We start from the raw sequence: 20,256 nt of genomic DNA, 5'->3' as shown, positions 1-20,256 counted from the left end.
AGTCTCTTGTGGTTGTGAAGTAGGGTTGTGATGGTGAGGAAATTTTCCCACCGGTTAATTGACGTGTGACACCGATAATACCAGTATCACCGTGGGGGCAGGGGCGTTTCCTCTTTTCCTCGCTTTCCTTCGCTTTTAAATAGCTTGCAAAAGCGGCGTGCGCATTTTACTTTCACTTTGAAATAGCGGCAATTCGGTGAAAAGCAATTGTTAGTTTTTAGTTTGTTTGAATTTTCCCTCTTTTCCTCACTTTCCTTCACTTTTAAATAGCTTAAAAGCACCGTGCGCATTTTACTTTCACTTTGAAATAGCGGCAATTCGGTGAAAAGCAATTGTTAGTTTTTAGTTTGTTTGAATTTTCCCTCTTTTCCTCACTTTCCTTCACTTTTAAATAGCTTAAAAGCACCGTGCGCATTTTACTTTCACTTTGAAATAGCGGCAATTCGGTGAAAAGCAATTGTTAGTTTTTAGTTTGTTTGAATTTTCCCTCTTTTCCTCACTTTCCTTCACTTTTAAATAGCTTAAAAGCACCGTGCGCATTTTACTTTCACTTTCGAATTAGCGGCAATTCAGCGTCAATTGCTTGAATGCAACAACAAAATACGACGTCAAACTCAATTTAGCCTATATATAAAACATAGAACTTTTATTAACAAAATGAATAAAAATACACCATGCTATAGGGCAGGCTGTGCCTAATATAAAATAACTAATAACTTACATAAAGTTTAACTAGGTAGCCTATACAAAACTGGAAATAAGTAAACATGTATAATATATAACCAAATAAACTGGAAATAAGTAAACATGTATAATATATTACCAAATAAATAAGAAACGTAGAAAGTTAATTAGCAAAACGAATAAGAAAGCTTGGAGGCACGGCATACACCTTGATGTCAAATAAAATAAATAAATTACACAAAGTTTAAATAAAGTAAAAATCGGCAAAACATTGTGGAACCAATTAAATAAGAAACGAATGTTTAAAAAAAAACTTCCAAAATCACCTTAGATAAACGGCAGAAGTCAACAGGCTTTTCAAAATCCAAAATACTGCCAAATAGGCGCTTTCGCATTTCGTTTCGAAACGAAATCATCCGCGATCGTCTTGTCTGTCTCACCCCAATCCTCCTGTCAGTCAGCTCGACTCACTCTCCTCACTGGATAAATGAAATCTGATCTGTGATGCGACTGTCGTTCGGCATGCTGCATTGAGCAGCCACGTTCAGTTTTTAATTAATTGTAGTGTCTGTTATTTTACAACTAAATGATTTTTATGACTATAAAAAAATCAAAACGACGGTGGGGGTTGGTGCCGTGGTGGGCAAGTGACGTAACCGGTGTTGCGGCTTAACAATGGTATCACCGTCAGCACCTTCTATCGCGGCAAGCCTATTGTGAAGTCATAATGGAAATGCTAATGAGGCAACTGTTACCTTTCCATTGGTGCACTGTATGGATGTGAATCACTGTCATGGTGAAATACAGCTCTTCCCAAAATGCCCGTGCTGTTGTCTCCACAATACAGATGCTTGTTCTGACAAACCTGCCTAAATCGCGCCATTATCGCTATAGGCTCTGGTGTGACGAACCCATGATTCACAGGTGCAAACATTGACATGGTAATCTCTTCCGAGAGCCAAGTGTAAAGGACTGACTTCAAACAATAAAAGGAAGCTAAGAGGCGAATCGGTCTCATCTATTCAGTTCTTTGGCCAGGCTGCATAATAAGCAGAGTCCTGTCAGGCGATGCAGAAAAGAGGGGAAAAACACAAAGCATAATAAACAAAGCCCCTATTGCTTCTGTTCCTGACAGCACTGCTGCTAAACTTTGAACAGTCATTATTTACACCATTCGGTCCCCTCTTCAGTGCAGCTGTCGCTATGACATAAAAAGAGAGAAGCGCACTTGCTCCGAGCCAGCAGTCAGCAGGGAACAGGGGGGAAAAGGGGTAGGGAAAAGGAAGAAAAGAGAAGGGAGGTGGTAGTTAAGGGAGCAAAATCATACAAGATAAATCCAGTGATGTTTTACAGTTGGAGAGAAGAGGTGATTGTGCTCGTGAAGGTGAGGCCTAAAAGCCAGAAGGCTGCAGAAAGTTGCTTGCTCTGCAGATGCCAGATAACACCTCCAGGGGAATGTGCCTTGCACCTCCAGCGTGTGCAAAGTCACACAAAAGAGCAGCGTGAAGGACAAAACCAACCCTAGGACTGGGTTTTACAACTCCCTTTACAGCCATGCTAATATATTGCACCTCAAAACTGAGCTAGTACACATGTATGCTAAGGAGGACAGCTTAGCTAGGATATTAGCACTGTTATATGTAAGCAAAGTGCTGTTTATAATTCTGCACATGTTGTTTACCTTTGATCACTTTGTCCCTTTAGCCTCTACATGCAAATCACGAAGAGACTTCTATATCTTGACATGTTTGAGCACATTAGCAAAGCCCTGTTCACTTAAATTCATCACCATGTTTAAGCTAATTACAATTGTTGGACTGCATTGCTTAATCATATGTGATTCTTTGTTTGTTAGCCCTATTGGACCACCTAGCACTAAAAATGCATCCAAATCAAATGGAAGGAAAAAATAGGAGCGGAAATATGGTGAATGTGTTCAGACAGTGTAGATTGTATATCTCCAATGGCTGCCTTATTCGTTTAGAGAGAAAAACAGAAGAACAGAATTGGAAAGCATAATTAATGGATTCAGATCCTGTTAAACAGCCCCCTTACAGAGCAGATAGTAAAAACAGGGTGCGTGGAACCGGCACCAAATTTGTTCACACTTTGTTGTGGTAGTAAGATCCAGGCCTCCCTCGTGCAGTGGATTGGATAATTAACTCCCTGGGATAAATGCAGAAGAAAGGGGGCCCCTTTTGATTTATCATATGGGGGAGACGGCACTATACCGGCCTTTGCAAACTGCTATTTCATAAATTGCTTTTTTTCTCATTGTACTTTTCTCATTGTCAAGACTGACAAACAAGGTTGGGAAGTGTAGATAATAAAGAAGAAGCAAATGTCAAAAAAAATGAGAGGGTGATGATAATGTTTTGTCATAAAGGAAAGCTCTTAAAAGGATAGTTCACCCAAAAAAAAAATTAGGCTGCGTTTTACTCACCTGACTTTCTTCTTTCAGACGAATCCAGTGGGAGTTATATTAAAATGTATCTTTGATATTTAAAGGCCTCCTGTAGCGAATCGATGCGTTTTGTAAGAAAAATATCCATATTCAAAACGTAATAATCACTTGAATCTAGCTTGCGCTCACTGTTGTAACAGAAGCAGTTCCGGGGGAATTACGTATGAGGTCAGCTTTGCGCTTGCGCCACTCAGAAGTGACGCACGCGGAGAGATCGAAACAAAACAACGGTCACTAATTAGAAGTACAAAACAAGGATTTGTAAAGAAGAATGTCGGAGGATTTCGATTAGTGATGCATGGTCATGATTTTTCATAGCCGATTCCGATACCGATTTTTTACAAGCAAACTGGCCGATTCCGATACCGATTTCCGATTTTTAAAAAAATTTTTATCAAGCAACAAACAAGAAAGAATAAAAGTGTAGAATTTTTTATATAACTCCGACTGGATTTGTCTGAAAGAAGAAAGTCATATACACCTAGGATGCATCGGGGGTGAGTAAAACGCAGCCTAATTTTCATTTCTGGGTGAACTAACCCTTTAAGTGCACTTTTCTTGACATAAATGCATTACTCAAAAAATGTTTTAGGGAAAAAATCAAATGGTTCTGCAGCTAAAAGAAGAATAATTTAAAAAAAGATTTGTCAGACCTATTCAGAAATACTTTTGCTACAGTTACCTTCTTTCTTTCTTTTTGATGTTAGCTCTTGTAATTGACAAAACAGGCACTTCTTTAGAGAGCTCTGACTGAACGCCATTCTTAGAAACCGCTGTCTCAGAGAACCAGCATGCAGAGTGACTCAGGTCATGCTAATTTCCGTTGCTACGATGTGCCTCTCCTTCCTGCGTTGTGTAATCCTGCCCAACAACTCCTTTGGAATGTGAAGATAAACCTTTCCTGCCATTGTCCCTTAGAGAAGCCGCCCCCTCCTCTTGGGTTAGTTGACACATTCCTTCAAAGGATGCAGAGGGCCTTGGTTTAGTAAATGAGGTGCAATTTCCATTGTCGGTTTCCTTTTGCGAGTCTAGATGTTCTGATGCTGATTTATGTACTCATTACTCTTGCTCTTCTCTCTTTCAGAAACATGCGGAGACGCTGGTGAGGAGCTGCACCATAGAGTTAGCCTTTGGATTACGAGGACGAAGATTGAGCCTTCTGATACTTCTTTAAACTCTTAATTTTCTAACCTGTTGGGTCCCTCGGACCATGGAGGGACAGCAGGATTCAAAGAGGACTTTGAAACAAAGCCCTGGACATGGTTCCAAATTGTCCTTTACATGCTGGTTGTTAGTCTTAATCTTGCCTGGAGTGTGTTGTGAACAGTCCTTTACAACGTTTCACCCTGAGCGACGAGAATGGGCCTTCAATCACATGACAGTTCACAAGACGACAGGAGCACTCTACATTGGTGCTGTCAACCGTGTCTACAAGTTATCGGGAAACCTGACATTATTAGTATCCCATGATACTGGTCCAGAAGATGACAACAAGGCCTGCTACCCTCCACTTATCGTTCAGCCTTGCTCTGAACCATTGGTTTCTACCAACAACATCAACAAACTTTTACTTATCGACTACTCTCAGAACCGACTACTTGCCTGCGGAAGCCTCTACCAAGGTGTCTGCAAACTGCTACGGTTGGATGACCTCTTCATTCTGGTGGAGCCGTCTCACAAAAAAGAGCACTACCTCTCCAGTGTCAACCAGATGGGCACTATGTATGGAGTCATTGTGCCCTCACAGGGTAAGGATGGGACCCTCTTCATTGGTACAGCTGTGGATGGGAAGCAAGACTACTTTCCAACCATCTCTAGCCGGAAGCTTCCTCGTGATCCGGAGTCTTCAGCTATGCTGGACTATGAGCTACACACTGACTTTGTTTCATCTCTCATCAAGATTCCCTCCGACACCCTGGCATTGGTCTCTCATTTCGACATCTACTACATCTATGGCTTTGCCAGCGGCAATTTCGTCTACTTTCTGACCGTGCAACCGGAGACGCCCGAGAACAGCTTGTCTTCCAGCGGGCCCTCAAACGACCTGTTTTACACCTCTCGAATCGTCCGACTCTGCAAAGATGACCATAAATTCCACTCCTATGTGTCATTGCCTATTGGTTGTGTCCGAAACAGAATTGAGTACCGCCTTCTGCAGGCGGCCTACCTGGGCAAACCTGGACGAGTGCTTGCGGCATCCCTCAACATTAGCGCTCAAGATGATGTCCTCTTTGCTGTCTTTTCCAAAGGTCAAAAACAGTACCACCATCCACCTGATGACTCAGCCCTCTGTGTCTTCAGCATTCGGGACATCAATGCACGGATCAAGGAGCGAATGCAGTCCTGCTATCAGGGAGAGGGGAACTTGGAGCTCAACTGGCTGTTGGGAAAGGATGTACCTTGTACCAAAGCGGTAAGAAACCTTTTTGTTATTACTAGCCACAGCAGCTAGCTTACTAATTAGCTTGTTAAACCAGCTTTGAATTTGAAGCATTGTTAGATGTAGTATCTGAAACCCTAATCATGGAAGCTCTTTACAAATTGTACTACTTTAATTGAGCTTGTTGTGTGCATGGCTTATTTAAGACCTTTATTTCAAGTTCTCTGCCTTTGAATGATGTTCTCTTGGCGCAATATACATTTTTTTGCCCTCTAAGAAACTGACAGTTCCCATGCCTGCTTTTGCTCACTAGAAAACCTCAGAAGATCAAAATCAGTCCTGCTATCAGGGAGAGGGGAACTTGGAGCTCAACTGGCTGTTGGGAAAGGATGTACCTTGTACCAAAGCGGTAAGAAACCTTTTTGTTATTACTAGCCACAGCAGCTAGCTTACTAATTAGCTTGTTAAACCAGCTTTGAATTTGAAGCATTGTTAGATGTAGTATCTGAAACCCTAATCATGGAAGCTCTTTACAAATTGTACTACTTTAATTGAGCTTGTTGTGTGCATGGCTTATTTAAGACCTTTATTTCAAGTTCTCTGCCTTTGAATGATGTTCTCTTGGCGCAATATACATTTTTTGCCCTCTAAGAAACTGACAGTTCCCATGCCTGCTTTTGCTCACTAGAAAACCTCAGAAGATCAAAACAGTCAGATGGGGAATTGTTACAAATTTTATGTTTTCTTTGGAATAAAGATAGGATCTGCATCATAATGTTTATGTTGCTGGTTGTTGTTCTTGCATATCCATATTTCATTCTTAAGAGTGTAACAGGATACTATCCAAGCAATCCTGTTGAACATTGCAACCTACAGGATTGAATGTCAGGCAGAGTTAGGGTTAGTCTAAGCATGAAAGCACACCCCAACAAATCCCATGAAATTAATTTTAGACTAATCCTTTCAACTTGTTTTTATAATTGTAAATTGTTTTTTTCAAAATATTCTTTATCCATCTGTAATTATGGGTAATTGTTTAGCGCTGATAGGATGAGTGGCTTCATTGAAGTTTAGGTAAATGGTGTCATGTCAAAGTGGTAATATTCCTCTCCAGAACAAATTTAATAAATAAAGCAGGAAGTCACAGGATGTCACACAAAAGACCACATGAAATTACTCTTGCGTTTTCTTTGTTCTTTACTAGTCTTGCTCCAAAAAAATCACAGTCCTCAGAGTTTTTGCTGTTTAACTGGGGGTGTAAACAAATTGAATTATAATAATTCTCTGTGTGTACGTTTATTTACAAGTTATGTACAAGTGTTGATGCTTATATAAATATAAATATGAATGTGTGTATTGTTTTATGGCTGTCAGTAGGGTTGAGTATCATTTGAAATTTTTCGATTCTGATTCTTATTGATTCCTAGTTTCGATTCCAAAAAGATAATAATAAAAATATATTTAAAAAAAAACAACTGAACAAATTTCAGGTACAGAAATTGAAATGGTTCTAAAATGGAACTGGATCTCGATACCCAACTCTAGCTGTCATTGATTGTTTTGCATCTGTGTACGTGAAATTTAAGAGAGAGTCTTAATGACAAACTATTGCTATGTGGTTTCCTCCAGGGCATTCTTTATTAGCTTCAGTAAATTCGCCATTAGCATGATGTCAGAGGTGATTGTCACTCTGAGGAAAACATTATTGAGTGTCTGAGCAGGGTGGTCTTCATAGTAGCAGACTCCACTCTGGCCCCATTAAGGACCCTAGAGGATCCCCTGTCTGACCCCAGGGGGGCCTTCAGTGGCTTATGATGTCAGCCAGCCCTCCTCCATGTTTTTCTAGGCCTCATTAAAAACATTGCACTAGAAACCTCTTGCGTCTTCTCTTCTGGTACTAGAGGAGTGTCAGGATTGACTAAGGAGGAGGTCTGAGATATTAAAATATGAAGATATATGTTCTGTAAACACTCCTCAGTCAATGCCGTTCAATAAATCTGTGGTATTATGCAGGTAGATCTTTAACGATTAGCATAGCGAAGTCTGTGAGCCCACATGAATAAAACGCCACAACTCACCATCCTCTTGCTGCCACCAAGCTTTTTGTTTACTCCCTTTTCATGACCAGTAGGAGTATGAAAATATTTTTACAGTAAAATAATCCTCCTCAGACGTTTTCATTTGCTATTAGATCTCATTTTACCTTAAAAATACTGCTAGAAATCCCCTACCATGATGTTTTTGTTTAATTTCCTGTCAGTTATTTCAGGCTATTTTTGATTACTGGAAACATGTCCTCTGACTTTGGTCTAGTTCCTTCGGCTTCAGTGTCTCTGCTGAATCACAGAGAAAGTGAAACTTTCACACAGGGTGATAGGAAGAGAAGTCATAAGCCGAGAAGACTGAATGAAAGATTTATCACAGAGCCCAGCTTGCAACTGTCTTCCTGCCTGGCCATCCTGCTCGCTGCTTTACATGCAGCCCTTTGATGCTATTCACTCATTCAGCCGGTGTTACGTTTCATCAGGCTGCCTGATCAAGCCTATCGCAGTGCTAGTTTGAGCACTGACCTAAGGAGGACACTCTTTTGATCAGGTGGCTTCCAAAGTAGCGACCCTTTTTCCAGATTTGTGTATGGAACAATAACCTCCTACCTGAAACAGCAGTAATAGGAAATGGGTTCCAGTGATGAGCATAAGCGTTGCATGTGAATATCTAATCAGGCACTTTAGATAGGTTCCATAACAAAGAGCACAAGGGAAGCAAACTTTGGCGCTGAAGGTTAAAAAGCTCACACTCAGTGTAAGATTTTTTTTTAACAACATATATAAAATGTATCAATTAATTCAAGTTAATAATCATATTGATTGGTTAAATTCTATAAATTTAGAAATGTAACATTTGCTACTTTAGCTCATTTAAAGTAGCAACATTTATGATACCATCTTTGCCAGATTTCATCATCAATTTGGGAAATTTTGATCTTTCCCCATTGAAGTACATAAGATGTAGAATGAATCCTTTTCTCTAAATTAGCATAAGATTGGCAAGACCAGAATATAGCTGCCCTAGGGCATTACCAAGATGAATACAGAGTGGACTGACTAAAAAGGACATTGCATACAAACATATTTAAATAATGTAGTCAAAGGCCAACTGTATTTGAGGAACAGATCTGAAAATCTCTAAGGAGGTTATTTTTGGATTGAAAAATAAAAGAAAACATGATGAAGAAGGGCTGGAACGAGATCTGCCGAGTATGAGGCATTTACATCCCTGCTTTATTGCTGTTCCCCAGCTTGTGAAGGGCTGGGAGGCAGTAAAGATTTTATAGCGTGAGCCTGTAGTCGAGCAGGCTGATATTAAAGGGCTGCGGAGTGTTGGGGACGAGCAGTGCTGCGTTCAGCATCATGACCGAGCGCACAGTATCCATCTCTCTTACTCTACATGGCACTTTGAGGCCAGTGTCAGTCACAAACTCCGATGACCTGAATCTAAATGCCGCTGAGTGTTGTAACTCGCCGCCAAAACTCAAATGAGGATTGATAGTGGCCCATGCATGCATGTGGCATGAAAAATGGACCATAGGCCCTCCCATTAGATTGTAAATGTTTATAAGCTTCAATCTCTTTAGTTTAAGGTGGTGTGTATGTGTGTGTCTGAGAGAGAGGGGGAGATACAAGCAGAGAGCAATAGAAAGTGAGCGAAGGAAAAATATGGTGTTTCTTTTGGCCCTGTGGACACATATTTCACACTCTGACTAGTTTGTCTACTAACAGTGTCCAAAAGTGGATATACATGGAGAACCAGAGGATTCTGTACATTTTCTGAAAGTCATTTCCAAGAGTCATTTCCACCACATCTTAAATGATGTTTAGCAGCATTCGGTATCGAAAATTAAATTTGTCAATTCAAATTAGGTAAATAAATAAATAAAAATTATAATTTGACAAAATTATAACTTAATTGAAAATACACACTAAAATATTTTGATATTCATATTTACTTAAAAGATGGAAATGAGGGACAGTTGTAATAAATAAATATATAAAGATTGAAAGTATTTATTTATTTATATGCTCATTTTATGCATTTTAATCGTATAAGATTGAAAGTCTGCATCTAGAAAATAGCAGAAATAAAGGTGGCGTGGTAAAAAGTTTTTAAAAGAAAAATGTTACAATTTGTTAGTTTTAATAAAAAAATCAATTGCAACAAAGAAGTGCCTGAACTTATAGAAACACTCTGTCCCTGACTAGATCATTTAGATCAGAATTAGAGACTGTGTGCTTATGGTTTTAGCCCTGGTCTCATCTGTATAGGTGTTGTTTTCGGCTGGTGTGGTGTGTAAGTGTGTGTGAACGTGCTTTTGTCCCCAGCCGGGGTGAGCTACACTATTCTTATAGCACAGGGTAATGAGGCAGTCAGGGAGCCAGGCAGGACTCACCAGAGCAGAGCGGGAACATGAAAACCAAGCATCTAGCTGGGGAAACCACACTCAGTGGTCCGGTTACTGTCTCCCCTCAGAAACTGAACATGAGTCCGTATTCTCTGGCCTTCACTGCAAATGCAAACTACCAGCTGGTTGGGCATCACTTGATAGTGTAATACACTAGTAAAACTGAATCCCACGCTAACCGTAAAACCTGTAAATGTCAGAGAATTTTTAAACAGTGATTTCCATGCTTGGAAAAGTCTTGGAAAATTTCATAGTGAATATACACTACTGTTCAAAAGTATAGGGTCCGTAAGATTTTTTAAAATATTTTTAAAGAAGTCTCTTATGCTCACCAAGTCTGCATTTATTTGATTAAAATTACAGTAACAAACAGTTTTTACTGTTTCAATGAAAAACAATTTAAAATAACTGTTTTCAATTTTAATACATTTTAGAAAGTAATTTACTGTATTCTTTTGATGCAAAGCTGAATTTTCAGCAGCCATTACTCCCGTCTTCTGTCACATGATCCTTCAGAAATCATTCTAATATGCAGATTTTCTGCCCATGAAAGAAATTTAGATGTTTATTATCAAAGTTGTGCTGCTTAAAATCTTTGTGAACACCATGACATTTTTTTAAGGATTCATTGATGAAGTCCAGAAGAACAGCATTTATTTGAAATAGAAATATTTTGCAACGTTACTGTAACTTTTGATCAATTTAATGCATCCTTGCTAAAAAACATTTTATTAAAAAATAAATGAATTAAAATGCACAAATAACCTTTCAAGTGGTAGTGTGTAGGTTTTATCTTAAAGCCATTGAAATATATATATTTTACAGTAGTCCCAAATACCTACATTGATTTTTTTTTGGTAGACAGTAAAAAAAAAATACTACTACTAATAAAACAAGTTACAAATCATCACAGCACAACATTTCAGACAGTATTTTTTGTGTGAGAGTGGTTGTAAAAATCCATAATTTTGTCTTAACAGTTTTTGATTTTATTTATTTATTTGCACTAAAAATGGTGCAAATTGACCTGTAGTGTTCCCTGATCCATTGCTTACCCTCACTTGACATCAAAACAACCAGCTGACGTTGGATCGGTTAATGTGATTTGCTTACAAAGTGCTTGCCTGTATTAAAATCAGTGCAACCTTTTCACCCTCTAACTGATGTCTGTATAAACAACCGAACTCACCTTGACTTTTAGATTCAAAGCAAACTGCTGACTCTCGGTTGACCTTTCTCCTCCTGTAGCCTGTCCCTATTGATGACTCCTTCTGCGGTTTGGACATCAACCAGCCCCTTGGCGGCTCTCAGCTGGTGACCGGACACACACTTTATACAGAAAGCCGTGATCGCATGACCTCGGTGACGTCCTACATCTATAATGGCTACTGTGTGGCTTTTGTTGGCACCAAGAGTGGACGACTGAAAAAGGTGAGTCTTGTCGCAGATGGGTTTTTTGTCTTGGAACGTTGTGCTGAGAATCTGAGATGTGTACAGAGTTAGACGTGTTTGAGTTAAATGGAGAAGTTGTAGACCTCTCACCTCACGTACAGGCAAACATTTTTGGTCGCAAACAGTGTGTCATGTTAGTTATTAATGGTGTCTTCTGGAGCACTGCTTTGAAGTGCTCTACTGGCCTCATTTAAAAGTAGAGATGGAAAAGAGGGAACCAGAAACTTTTTGACTAAATATTTAATACTTTTTTGTAGGATTCTTCTGGTTCTGTTCACTTTCCCGACCATAATGGGCAGCTTAAAGCGACCTCAGGGGTTCCTGTCTGCCTCCCTAGTCTATTAATTTTAATAGAATGTCTTCTCAGCCAAACCCATGGAAAGGATGTTAGACAGAAGAGCCAGACACTGTTAGGGTTATCATATGCGTTATTATAATCTCTTTCAGATAAAGGGCATAAAGAGAAAATGTGGTGTTAGATGTACCTTTTTGGTTGGTAATGGCAGCAATAGACGAGAAACCATCACTCAACTTCTATCACTTAAGTCAACATGAAACGCCTTTCACTACCCATTAGATGTGCTATATTTAACAAGAAACAGATTTATATATATACAGATAATTTTATTTATCTAAAAACGTAGACATAAATTACTGTAGATTTATAGGCCAACATATCGGTTATTGGCTTTCAAAAATAAAGAATAATAAACATATCGTTATCGGCCAAAATTTTCATATCGGTGCATCCCTAATTACTGTGCTAACTATTGACACAATTTTAGAAAGGCTGTGTTACCTACAGTACAACATAAGCCTAAAACAATAACTAAATAACATTTTAGCTAATAGGATATATTTGTTTCTGCTCTAGATGTCATCAGCCAAAAAGAAAAATAGTTTCTGAGCCAGAGACAGTTTGGCCTTTTTGATTTAGGATTATGAAAACATTTTTTTTTCTACATTAACCAATTTTATTTTAGTATTATTTATATTATTATAGTATTTATTAATGTTTTGAATTATAACTGTATATCTTTTACATTTCCATTTTAATTTTAGTTTAAGTTTTAGTAATTTTAAGTTTTGGCATTTTAATTTTTTTTATATTTCTAAAAAGCTTTATATTTATTTCAGTTTTAGTTTTAGTCATTTTAGTACTTAAACTTATTTATTTATTGCCAAAGCAACACTTCACTTTCATACAAATTTAATATTTTATTGCAGCTTTATTTCAATTACTGAAATGGATTTGCAAATTATTTTAGTTAACAATAACAATACTGACATAAACTAGGGTGACCATACGTGCCATTTTCCCAGGACATGTCTAGGTTTTGGCTTTGTTTGCGTGTGCAGACCAATTGGTGTATGACATCAAAATACCATACAGACGGTTCCTTATGCTTTTAAAATGCTCTTGAGGTACTTTGATGTCATACACCGATCGGTCTGCACATGCAAACAAAGCCAAAACCTAGATATTTTAGGCAATATAGAAATCCTGACCAGGACGCGTCCTGGGAAAATGGCACGTATGGTCACCCTACATAAACATTAACTGAAATGTGCACGATTAATCCAATAAGTGTTTTGAGAAAGTAATTTTGATTTCATGTTGACTTTACAGATCTATTTGTGTGGTTCAAAAAGTTTGCCCTTTGTTGAGCATCCAGTTCATTAAGTGTTGACATGTTAGCATGTGGCTAATGGAACTGCTGTGGTTATTAGCAAGATGAGACTACCTGCAGTAGGCAATTATGAAAATGACAAGGGTCATTTGGGGAAGCCGTCAGCTGCTTTTGGGACTCATGCCTACTTTGGGGCACGATAGCGTTGAGTGACAGGCCAGACCCTGTTAGACGAGCAGGAACAGGCATGTCCTCACCCCACAGCAGCTGCAGGAGACACCAAAGGGATGAAGACAGAGAGAGACCTGCTCTACAAACATTGGTTTTGTCCCTCGTTCCCACCTGCCCCCCTACAAACACACACGAATAACAGCTGCCTTCCCAGACGCAAGGGAGAGCGGACAATGTCAAAGTGTCAAACCGAGTGTTTGTTTCATGCCGGTAGCACGGCAACGTCCAAATTGTGTTTTGCGCCTTGATTAATTAATTTATAATTGAATAGGCACTGCAATCAGGAAGTGGCATCGGAGGCATTCGCTCTCTGTAATCCTCTTGTTTTAGTGGCTTATTAATTAATGTTATTTTTTTCTCCTCGCGGTTGGTGAAATTAAATTAGGCCAACAGCGCTGTGCTCTTAGAAGTGCTGCCGTGGCATGTTTTTCTAGCCTCAAGCTTGCTTGGATTCTCATATCGCCGCCCTAGTGGGCAGAACGGAGAATGAAACATACCGATATGGTGGAATTAGAGAGGTATTACCCTAGATGGAAATACTGAGTGTCTTGCGATAGTCTCTGCAAACCCTGAGAATTCAGTCACATCTGCACAAGGCGTAACAGTGTCGAGGAAGAGGATGAGACGGCCTTATGAGAGCTTGTGTGTTTTGGAAAGGTTAGGGAGCTATCACAGCCCCAAAAAGTGTGTCTCTTGGAGAATACACAGACGAGCCTTGAGAACTCAGGAAGCTGGGATTTGTGAGATACTTTGTTTTGTGTCCATGAGCCTGTTTCCCTGCTGTGCAACTCTTGAGTATATGGCTTTTGTGTTCCAGCTAGGGCTGGATGATAATTTGGATATTTATTGAACATTCACCAAATGTTTTCTATGAGATTGTTGGTGATATCAAATTAAACAGCATCATGGATATTGCAGTGATTTTTATTTGGCCACAAAGATTCCTATTGACCATGTAGTTTGTTTTGAAATGTTTGAAAATATGTTTTAATACACTGATTTCAGAGCAAAACTGGCACTGGAGCTTGTTAGTTCAATTAATTTAAATGAATCAACTGTCCATTTAATCAAACAAACCACTGATTCAATGATTTGCTTGCGTCTCCTTGTGGCATTTTTTGCATATTAAATGTCTAATGAAAAAATATTATGTAAATATGAATCTAATGTAGTTAAAAAATGAAACTTTGAATTACTATGTATTATACTGGTGCATATAAAATGTTTAAATATTCAAAAATAATAAAATAAATATACAATATATTTTAATATAATATTAAATGATTAATTGAAAAAGAAATGGAAAAAAATATTATTTTTAACCAGATTTTTTACTGTATTTTACTTGTATACTACAATCAAGACATTTTCTATGTAGAATTTCTATAGCAATTTGAAAAATGTAATACCGGTAATAAGAAGAATGTATTTTTTGAGACATTCATATATATGTATGTGTGTGTGTGTATTTTGTTATTTTTATTAAATAGTTCAAATTTTATAATAATAATAATAACAACATTTTTATATATCAATATATCAATTTTTTAATTAACAATTTTAAAAGTATAATTTCCTTTTAGCTATATGACCTAGCCCTAGTTGCGGCCATGCTGATGTTACAAGATTTTGATGCTCTATAGGTGATATATTGTTGTACAGGGGTGAGTGGTTGCGCCTCATCTTTGAAGAATGGAGTCTGTTGCATGATCTGCCTGTTCCTGTCCTCCACCTGCAAGAGGAGGTGGAGGGAATGAGAGAAAGAGGGAGAAAGTGTAGCACAGCAGCAGTGAGAGAAGGGAAGAGACTGATGAAATGTGAAATTTAGCTCAGCTGAAGAAACCGGGCTTGCACTGCTGCCTGTAATTGGATTGGCTCCTTTCCCAAAGAGCAAACCCACCACTCTCTGTTGCCACTTTCTCTTTTTCTCTCCCTCCCTCTTGCTCGCTCTCACACACATACAAAAATTCCCCATTCAATCGACACAGTTCCCTGCCGTACCCTCCCGTGCTCCAAGCAGAAGTTCCATGCTGGTTGAGCTCTCTCTCTCTCTCTCGCTCTCTCTCTCTCTCTCTCTCTCTCTATATATATATATATACTGTATATACAGTATATACCCTGTTAAAGCAGATACAGTAGCTGGACTAGTAGCTGGACACACAAGTTGAGGAAAAAGCCCTTTGAATGAATTAATGAAAGCAGACCCAGGGTGCTATTGTCCACATTCCACCAGGCTGCTGTAGGTTAAACAGTTCCAACATTAGTCATTTTCACACTCCTTTTCTGTAGCTGTTTTAGGTTGAATGAAATATTGGAGAGTGCTGAATATAAGCAACATTTACAGCCATCCACTGGGCTCTTAGATTGATTTATAGCATGCAGGATTCTGAAAACGCCATAATCACTTTGGTCAATACAGAGAACAATGATTATTTAAATGTAATAACTGATGAATGATAAAGTGTGATGGTCAACTTTTACATGCTTGAAGTGAAATTGAGCATCAAAATGGTATAATGTAAAGTAGAAAAACAAAGATAACAGATTTGTTCTTTTTAGATGTACATTGATATGAATATGAAAATTATTCATATATGATACCATTGCTATGCTGTTTTATCTACTGGTATTTTTTAGGGATGCACCGATATGAAAATTTTGGCCGATACCGATATGGTGGCCGATATATCGTGCATCCCTAGTATTTTTAATTTTAATTTTATTTAATTTGGACATGTATTATGGTAATACATTATTTCATTTCATTTCATGATATAGTCACTGCTATATTGTGGTGGTGTTCCTTTTTACTGTCAGAAAACGTTGTGTGTGTTATAGGCTCCTGACCTTACATTACCATTAGACTGAGCAGTGCCCTCTGAGCTGATGGGTGGCAGAGCAGCGATACTGTTCACCTCAGCAGGATTTTGGCAGATAAGAGTGGCAAGGACAGTAGAATGAAAATCAGTGGCATTCAATGTCCCATTCAGTCATTTTATTTAGAGGTCAGGATAGCATCTGATTTTAGTAAGCGTGTGAATTTATATTGAGAGGGAAAACATGCAGTTCTAATACTTAACATTTATATTAAAATGAGATCTTATTTGTAAGCAGAACAAGATCTGCCATATTTGCTATTGAAAATGTCAGCTTCTGTTAGCAGTATTGCGTCAGATTAATTAGAGGGCATGAAGTTAAGTTTATATTGTGTTTTAAGTGCAAATCTCAGGGGAGAGTGCGGGCTTCCTGAGAGGAGGGGAAATACGTTAGGAGCCATCAGCCCCAGAGGGTTGCTTTTCTCTTTGATATTGTTAAAGAGGAAAAGACTGCATGCTAAAATTAGATCTTTAAAGTTATCCCACTGGGAGATTAGTGCTGATTTGAGATGGTCACACAATCTGTACTACATTAATCCAATCAGAGTGCAGGCATCGCGAACTGGGAGACTGCAGGATATGTTGTGACTCAGGTTTACTAAAAAAAAAAAGTCATTTGAAAAGAGCACCTGGGCTAATTATACGCACCCCCATTAGACAGTAGTTTGCATGACCTACATGGTAATTCCACTCATGTAAAAAAACCCAAAGGGACACTATTCTGCATCTGCATTATGTAGTGTTTGGGAAACTGCTTTTAAACTTAGCTACTGATACTTTAAAATAGATCAGTCAGGCTCCTCATCAAAAATATAGTAGTATTTAACCAAATATATGATTATGTAATTTATTTTTACAATCAGAGCAAGATTTATCTGGTACAAAAATGAGGGATCTCAATAAATGCACTTACTAAAACTAGAAAACACCCATAAGTGACAGATAGTGTTGAACAACAGCGTGTAACTACATATGCTACAAAAGTTTGGGGTCAGTAAGATTTTTACAAACATATAAAACAAATTGTCTCTTATACTCACCAAGGCTGTATTTATTTGAGCAAAAACACAGTAAAAATAGTACTGCTGTGAAATAATATTGCAATTTAAAATAACCATTTTCTGTTTTAATATATTTTGAAATGGAATTTATTCCTGTGATGGCAAAGCTGAATTCTCAGCATAATGACTCCAGTCTTCAGTGTCACGTGATCCTTCAGAAATCATTCTATCATGCTGATTTGCTGCTCGAAAAACATTTCTTATCTTTATCACTGTTGAAAACAGTTATTCTACTTAATATTTTTGGGGAAGCCATGATCATTTTTTTCAGAGTTCTTAAATAGAGTTTAAAAGTATAGAAATCTTTTGTAACATTAGAAATGTCTTTACTGTCACTTGATCAATTTAATGTGTCCTTTCTGAACAAAAGTATGAATTTCATTTAAAAAAACAAAACAAAAAACTAATCCCAACTTTTGAATAGTTGTGTATTTTGCTACATAAATATGTTAAATGCTGCTTAGACACTAAGAATCAGAATCAGAATTTTGAACTCTACATAGAAGCAAAAAAGGACAGTTTAGAGAAGTATTTTTGATTACTTCCATGGTTTGCGTGACTATAAAAAGCTTAATTCACAATACAACGACAGAAACCAGCAATGTAGCATTATATCATGTTACAACACTAGTTGGTAGAAAAACTAGCTCACTATACTGTTTTGAAAACAGCTGCGCTACTGTCATTCTCCTGAGAAATGTAGTTAGTAGCATCTCTATTTTTAGTTAGCTTCTCCCCAACACTGTTTTTGTATGTTGTTGTTTATGCCGCCATTAACATCTCATAAACAGCGCAGTGGGCACGCATGACCAAACTGATTTCTGTCATCTTGCTTCGTTTGTTAATCCGTATTTGGTTTGGACTGTGTTTGGACAGGGCTGGGAAGAACTTCTCAGGTGGCTTCCTTCTGGCAGGCATTTGAGGCCCTAATTGGACAAATGTCTCATTGAACTGGTTAAGTGAGTTTCTGGGCACCCATCCCACTCTCCTCGACACTGACATCATCGCTGACATGGTGGATGTGTTGAGGACTTAAACAGGGACACAGCGGTGATCTGCAGCTGAATGCGGCACATGAAAGGAACGGCAGTTTAGTGGACCGACACGCAGCTGTGTCCGCTAGTTAGCTCAACCTCCATCACTGCTCTGTCAGAAACGCCTTTACTTTGTTCCGAGCATCCCTTGTGGTCTAAGGTGGTGTTTGATGTGCTAGTTGCTTAAGTCTTTGATGAGCTGGGAAACAGCTGTGTAGTGGCTTTAGCATGTTTAGCTTTCCCAGTCTGTAGCCTTCTGATTCCACCATGTCGTCCCTTAGATTTGGTCTGTAATGAGCCGTGGCTGAAGACGTGCTTTATTGTCTCGGGTGCACAGCAGGAAAGACCGTTGGAAATTTAACATGTTCTCCAGCACTTCTGTAACTTAGCTTTACAGCAACTTCAGAATAAAACCCTGTCCGTCTCATGAGAATACAAACAAAACCAGCACATATGCTCACTGAAATGTAGTGGTATGCATTTTTAAAGATCCCATGAAATGGCTTGGCACAGTTTTCTTTTCTATGCTGACATAGTTCATTTTTTCAAAGCTAAAATCTTTCATTGCACGTCACAGCCGTGAAGCATGACTTACTTGCTTTGAATTGTGTGTATCTGTTTAACAATAATATTTGGAGGACACTAGCATATAGATTTCTCAAAACTAAAGGTGCAGTCACATTTACTGTTGTTCTGTGATTTTTCTCAGCCGACAACCAGTCAAGTTGGGTTCAGGTTGGTCATACCGATTTGTCACGCTGGCCAACAGAAAGCTGCTTGGTTTGAAAGTGACTTCTGTGTGAGCTGCGTTTCATACTTCTCTACACTATTTTCCCCCACAAAATGTCCCCCACAAAATTTTGCTGAAATTTCACCAACGTGGCTGTATCTTAACACACATGGACTAAAAGCCACAAAACTCATAAAAATCACAAAAATCTTTTTTAGAGTCTTTCCTCTCTCTCCAGATGTCTGTACTGCTCTTTCCTTAGAGAGATCGGCAGAGATCATTTTTACTTTAGCAGAAACTTAATGAGTCATTTAGAAACAGGCTGTCAGCGGCAAAAACCCTCACTAGAGTTTGTCCCACTAAGCAAAACTTGCCCGGCAGTTGTATGTTAATTTGTTTTTTCAAGGTGAAGGGAGCGTCCGTCACATCGGTTTTCATACTGGTGGAAGTTTCTCGACATACTGCAACACTACAACAAATTATGCTGATGTGCAGCAACACAAATTGGTGTATCTGCAGTGTTGTTGGCTGAGGTTAAACTTTTCTCCTGCAGTTTCATAATTACTTAAATTGAGTGCTTTTTGTAAAAGCCAAGCTTTTTTTCTTGTTTTAATTCCATATTTAGTGTTGTCGGATATTATCCTTGATGTTCTGGTTCCAGAGTATTTTAGATAAATAAAAGGCCATTGAATACAGTATCTGCTGCCAGATACAAACAGCGGAGAGATGCATTTGTTTAAATGTTCCTCATGGTTTCAGTGTTGTAAGGAAGCTTCAATTATATTGAACACAAATGAGCAAAACAATAGAACATGCGTTTCAATCATCATAACAATTTCTCCCTCCTCCTTCAATTTCATGTTGAATTAGCATCAATCTGCCTGTAAATTGAATGCTTTGTCTTTTTCCGTCTGTCTCATGTCACTATCCACTTTCCACAAGATACAGTTGATGTTCCGATAACTTTGAAAAGTGTTATTTTTGCCATTTATCGAGACTCTTAAGGCTCTGTTTTGTAGCCTGTTTGTGAAAAGTTACATCACATTTTTAATATGTATGGTCTGAGTACAAGTGTACTATTTTCAGACATTTTGTAGTCGCAAAAGCAGTTTTACCAGCAGATGCACCCTGATAGCATGATCAGGTGATTACAGTAATCATTATTGTCTGCTGTGATTGCAGATGGTGTTGCACCCTCAGTGCCACCTTGCTGGCTCTCAGCGAGATTGTGAGCAATCTTCCTAATCATGTTAC

General features: G+C 38.4%; 1 protein-coding gene across 1 annotated transcript in view; it reads left to right on the top strand.

The window, feature by feature from the left end:
• Nucleotides 1–20,256, top strand: part of LOC107599307 (plexin-A2-like) — a gene marked incomplete at its 3' end in the record, with an annotated part of 81,422 nt that overhangs the window by 29,463 nt on the left and 31,703 nt on the right. The window contains exons 2-3 of the mRNA XM_016290862.1: nucleotides 4,233–5,561; nucleotides 11,236–11,418. Of these exons, the coding sequence (XP_016146348.1) occupies nucleotides 4,359–5,561; nucleotides 11,236–11,418 (1,386 nt within the window). The remainder of the gene's footprint in view (nucleotides 1–4,232; nucleotides 5,562–11,235; nucleotides 11,419–20,256) is intronic.

This window comes from Sinocyclocheilus grahami, unplaced genomic scaffold (genome assembly GCF_001515645.1).
Source record: "Sinocyclocheilus grahami isolate Dianchi unplaced genomic scaffold, SAMN03320097.WGS_v1.1 scaffold13.1, whole genome shotgun sequence".
NCBI lineage: Eukaryota > Metazoa > Chordata > Actinopteri > Cypriniformes > Cyprinidae > Sinocyclocheilus > Sinocyclocheilus grahami.
The sequence above is the reverse complement of the archived record's forward strand: the minus strand, read 5'-3'. Positions and strand labels throughout refer to the sequence as shown.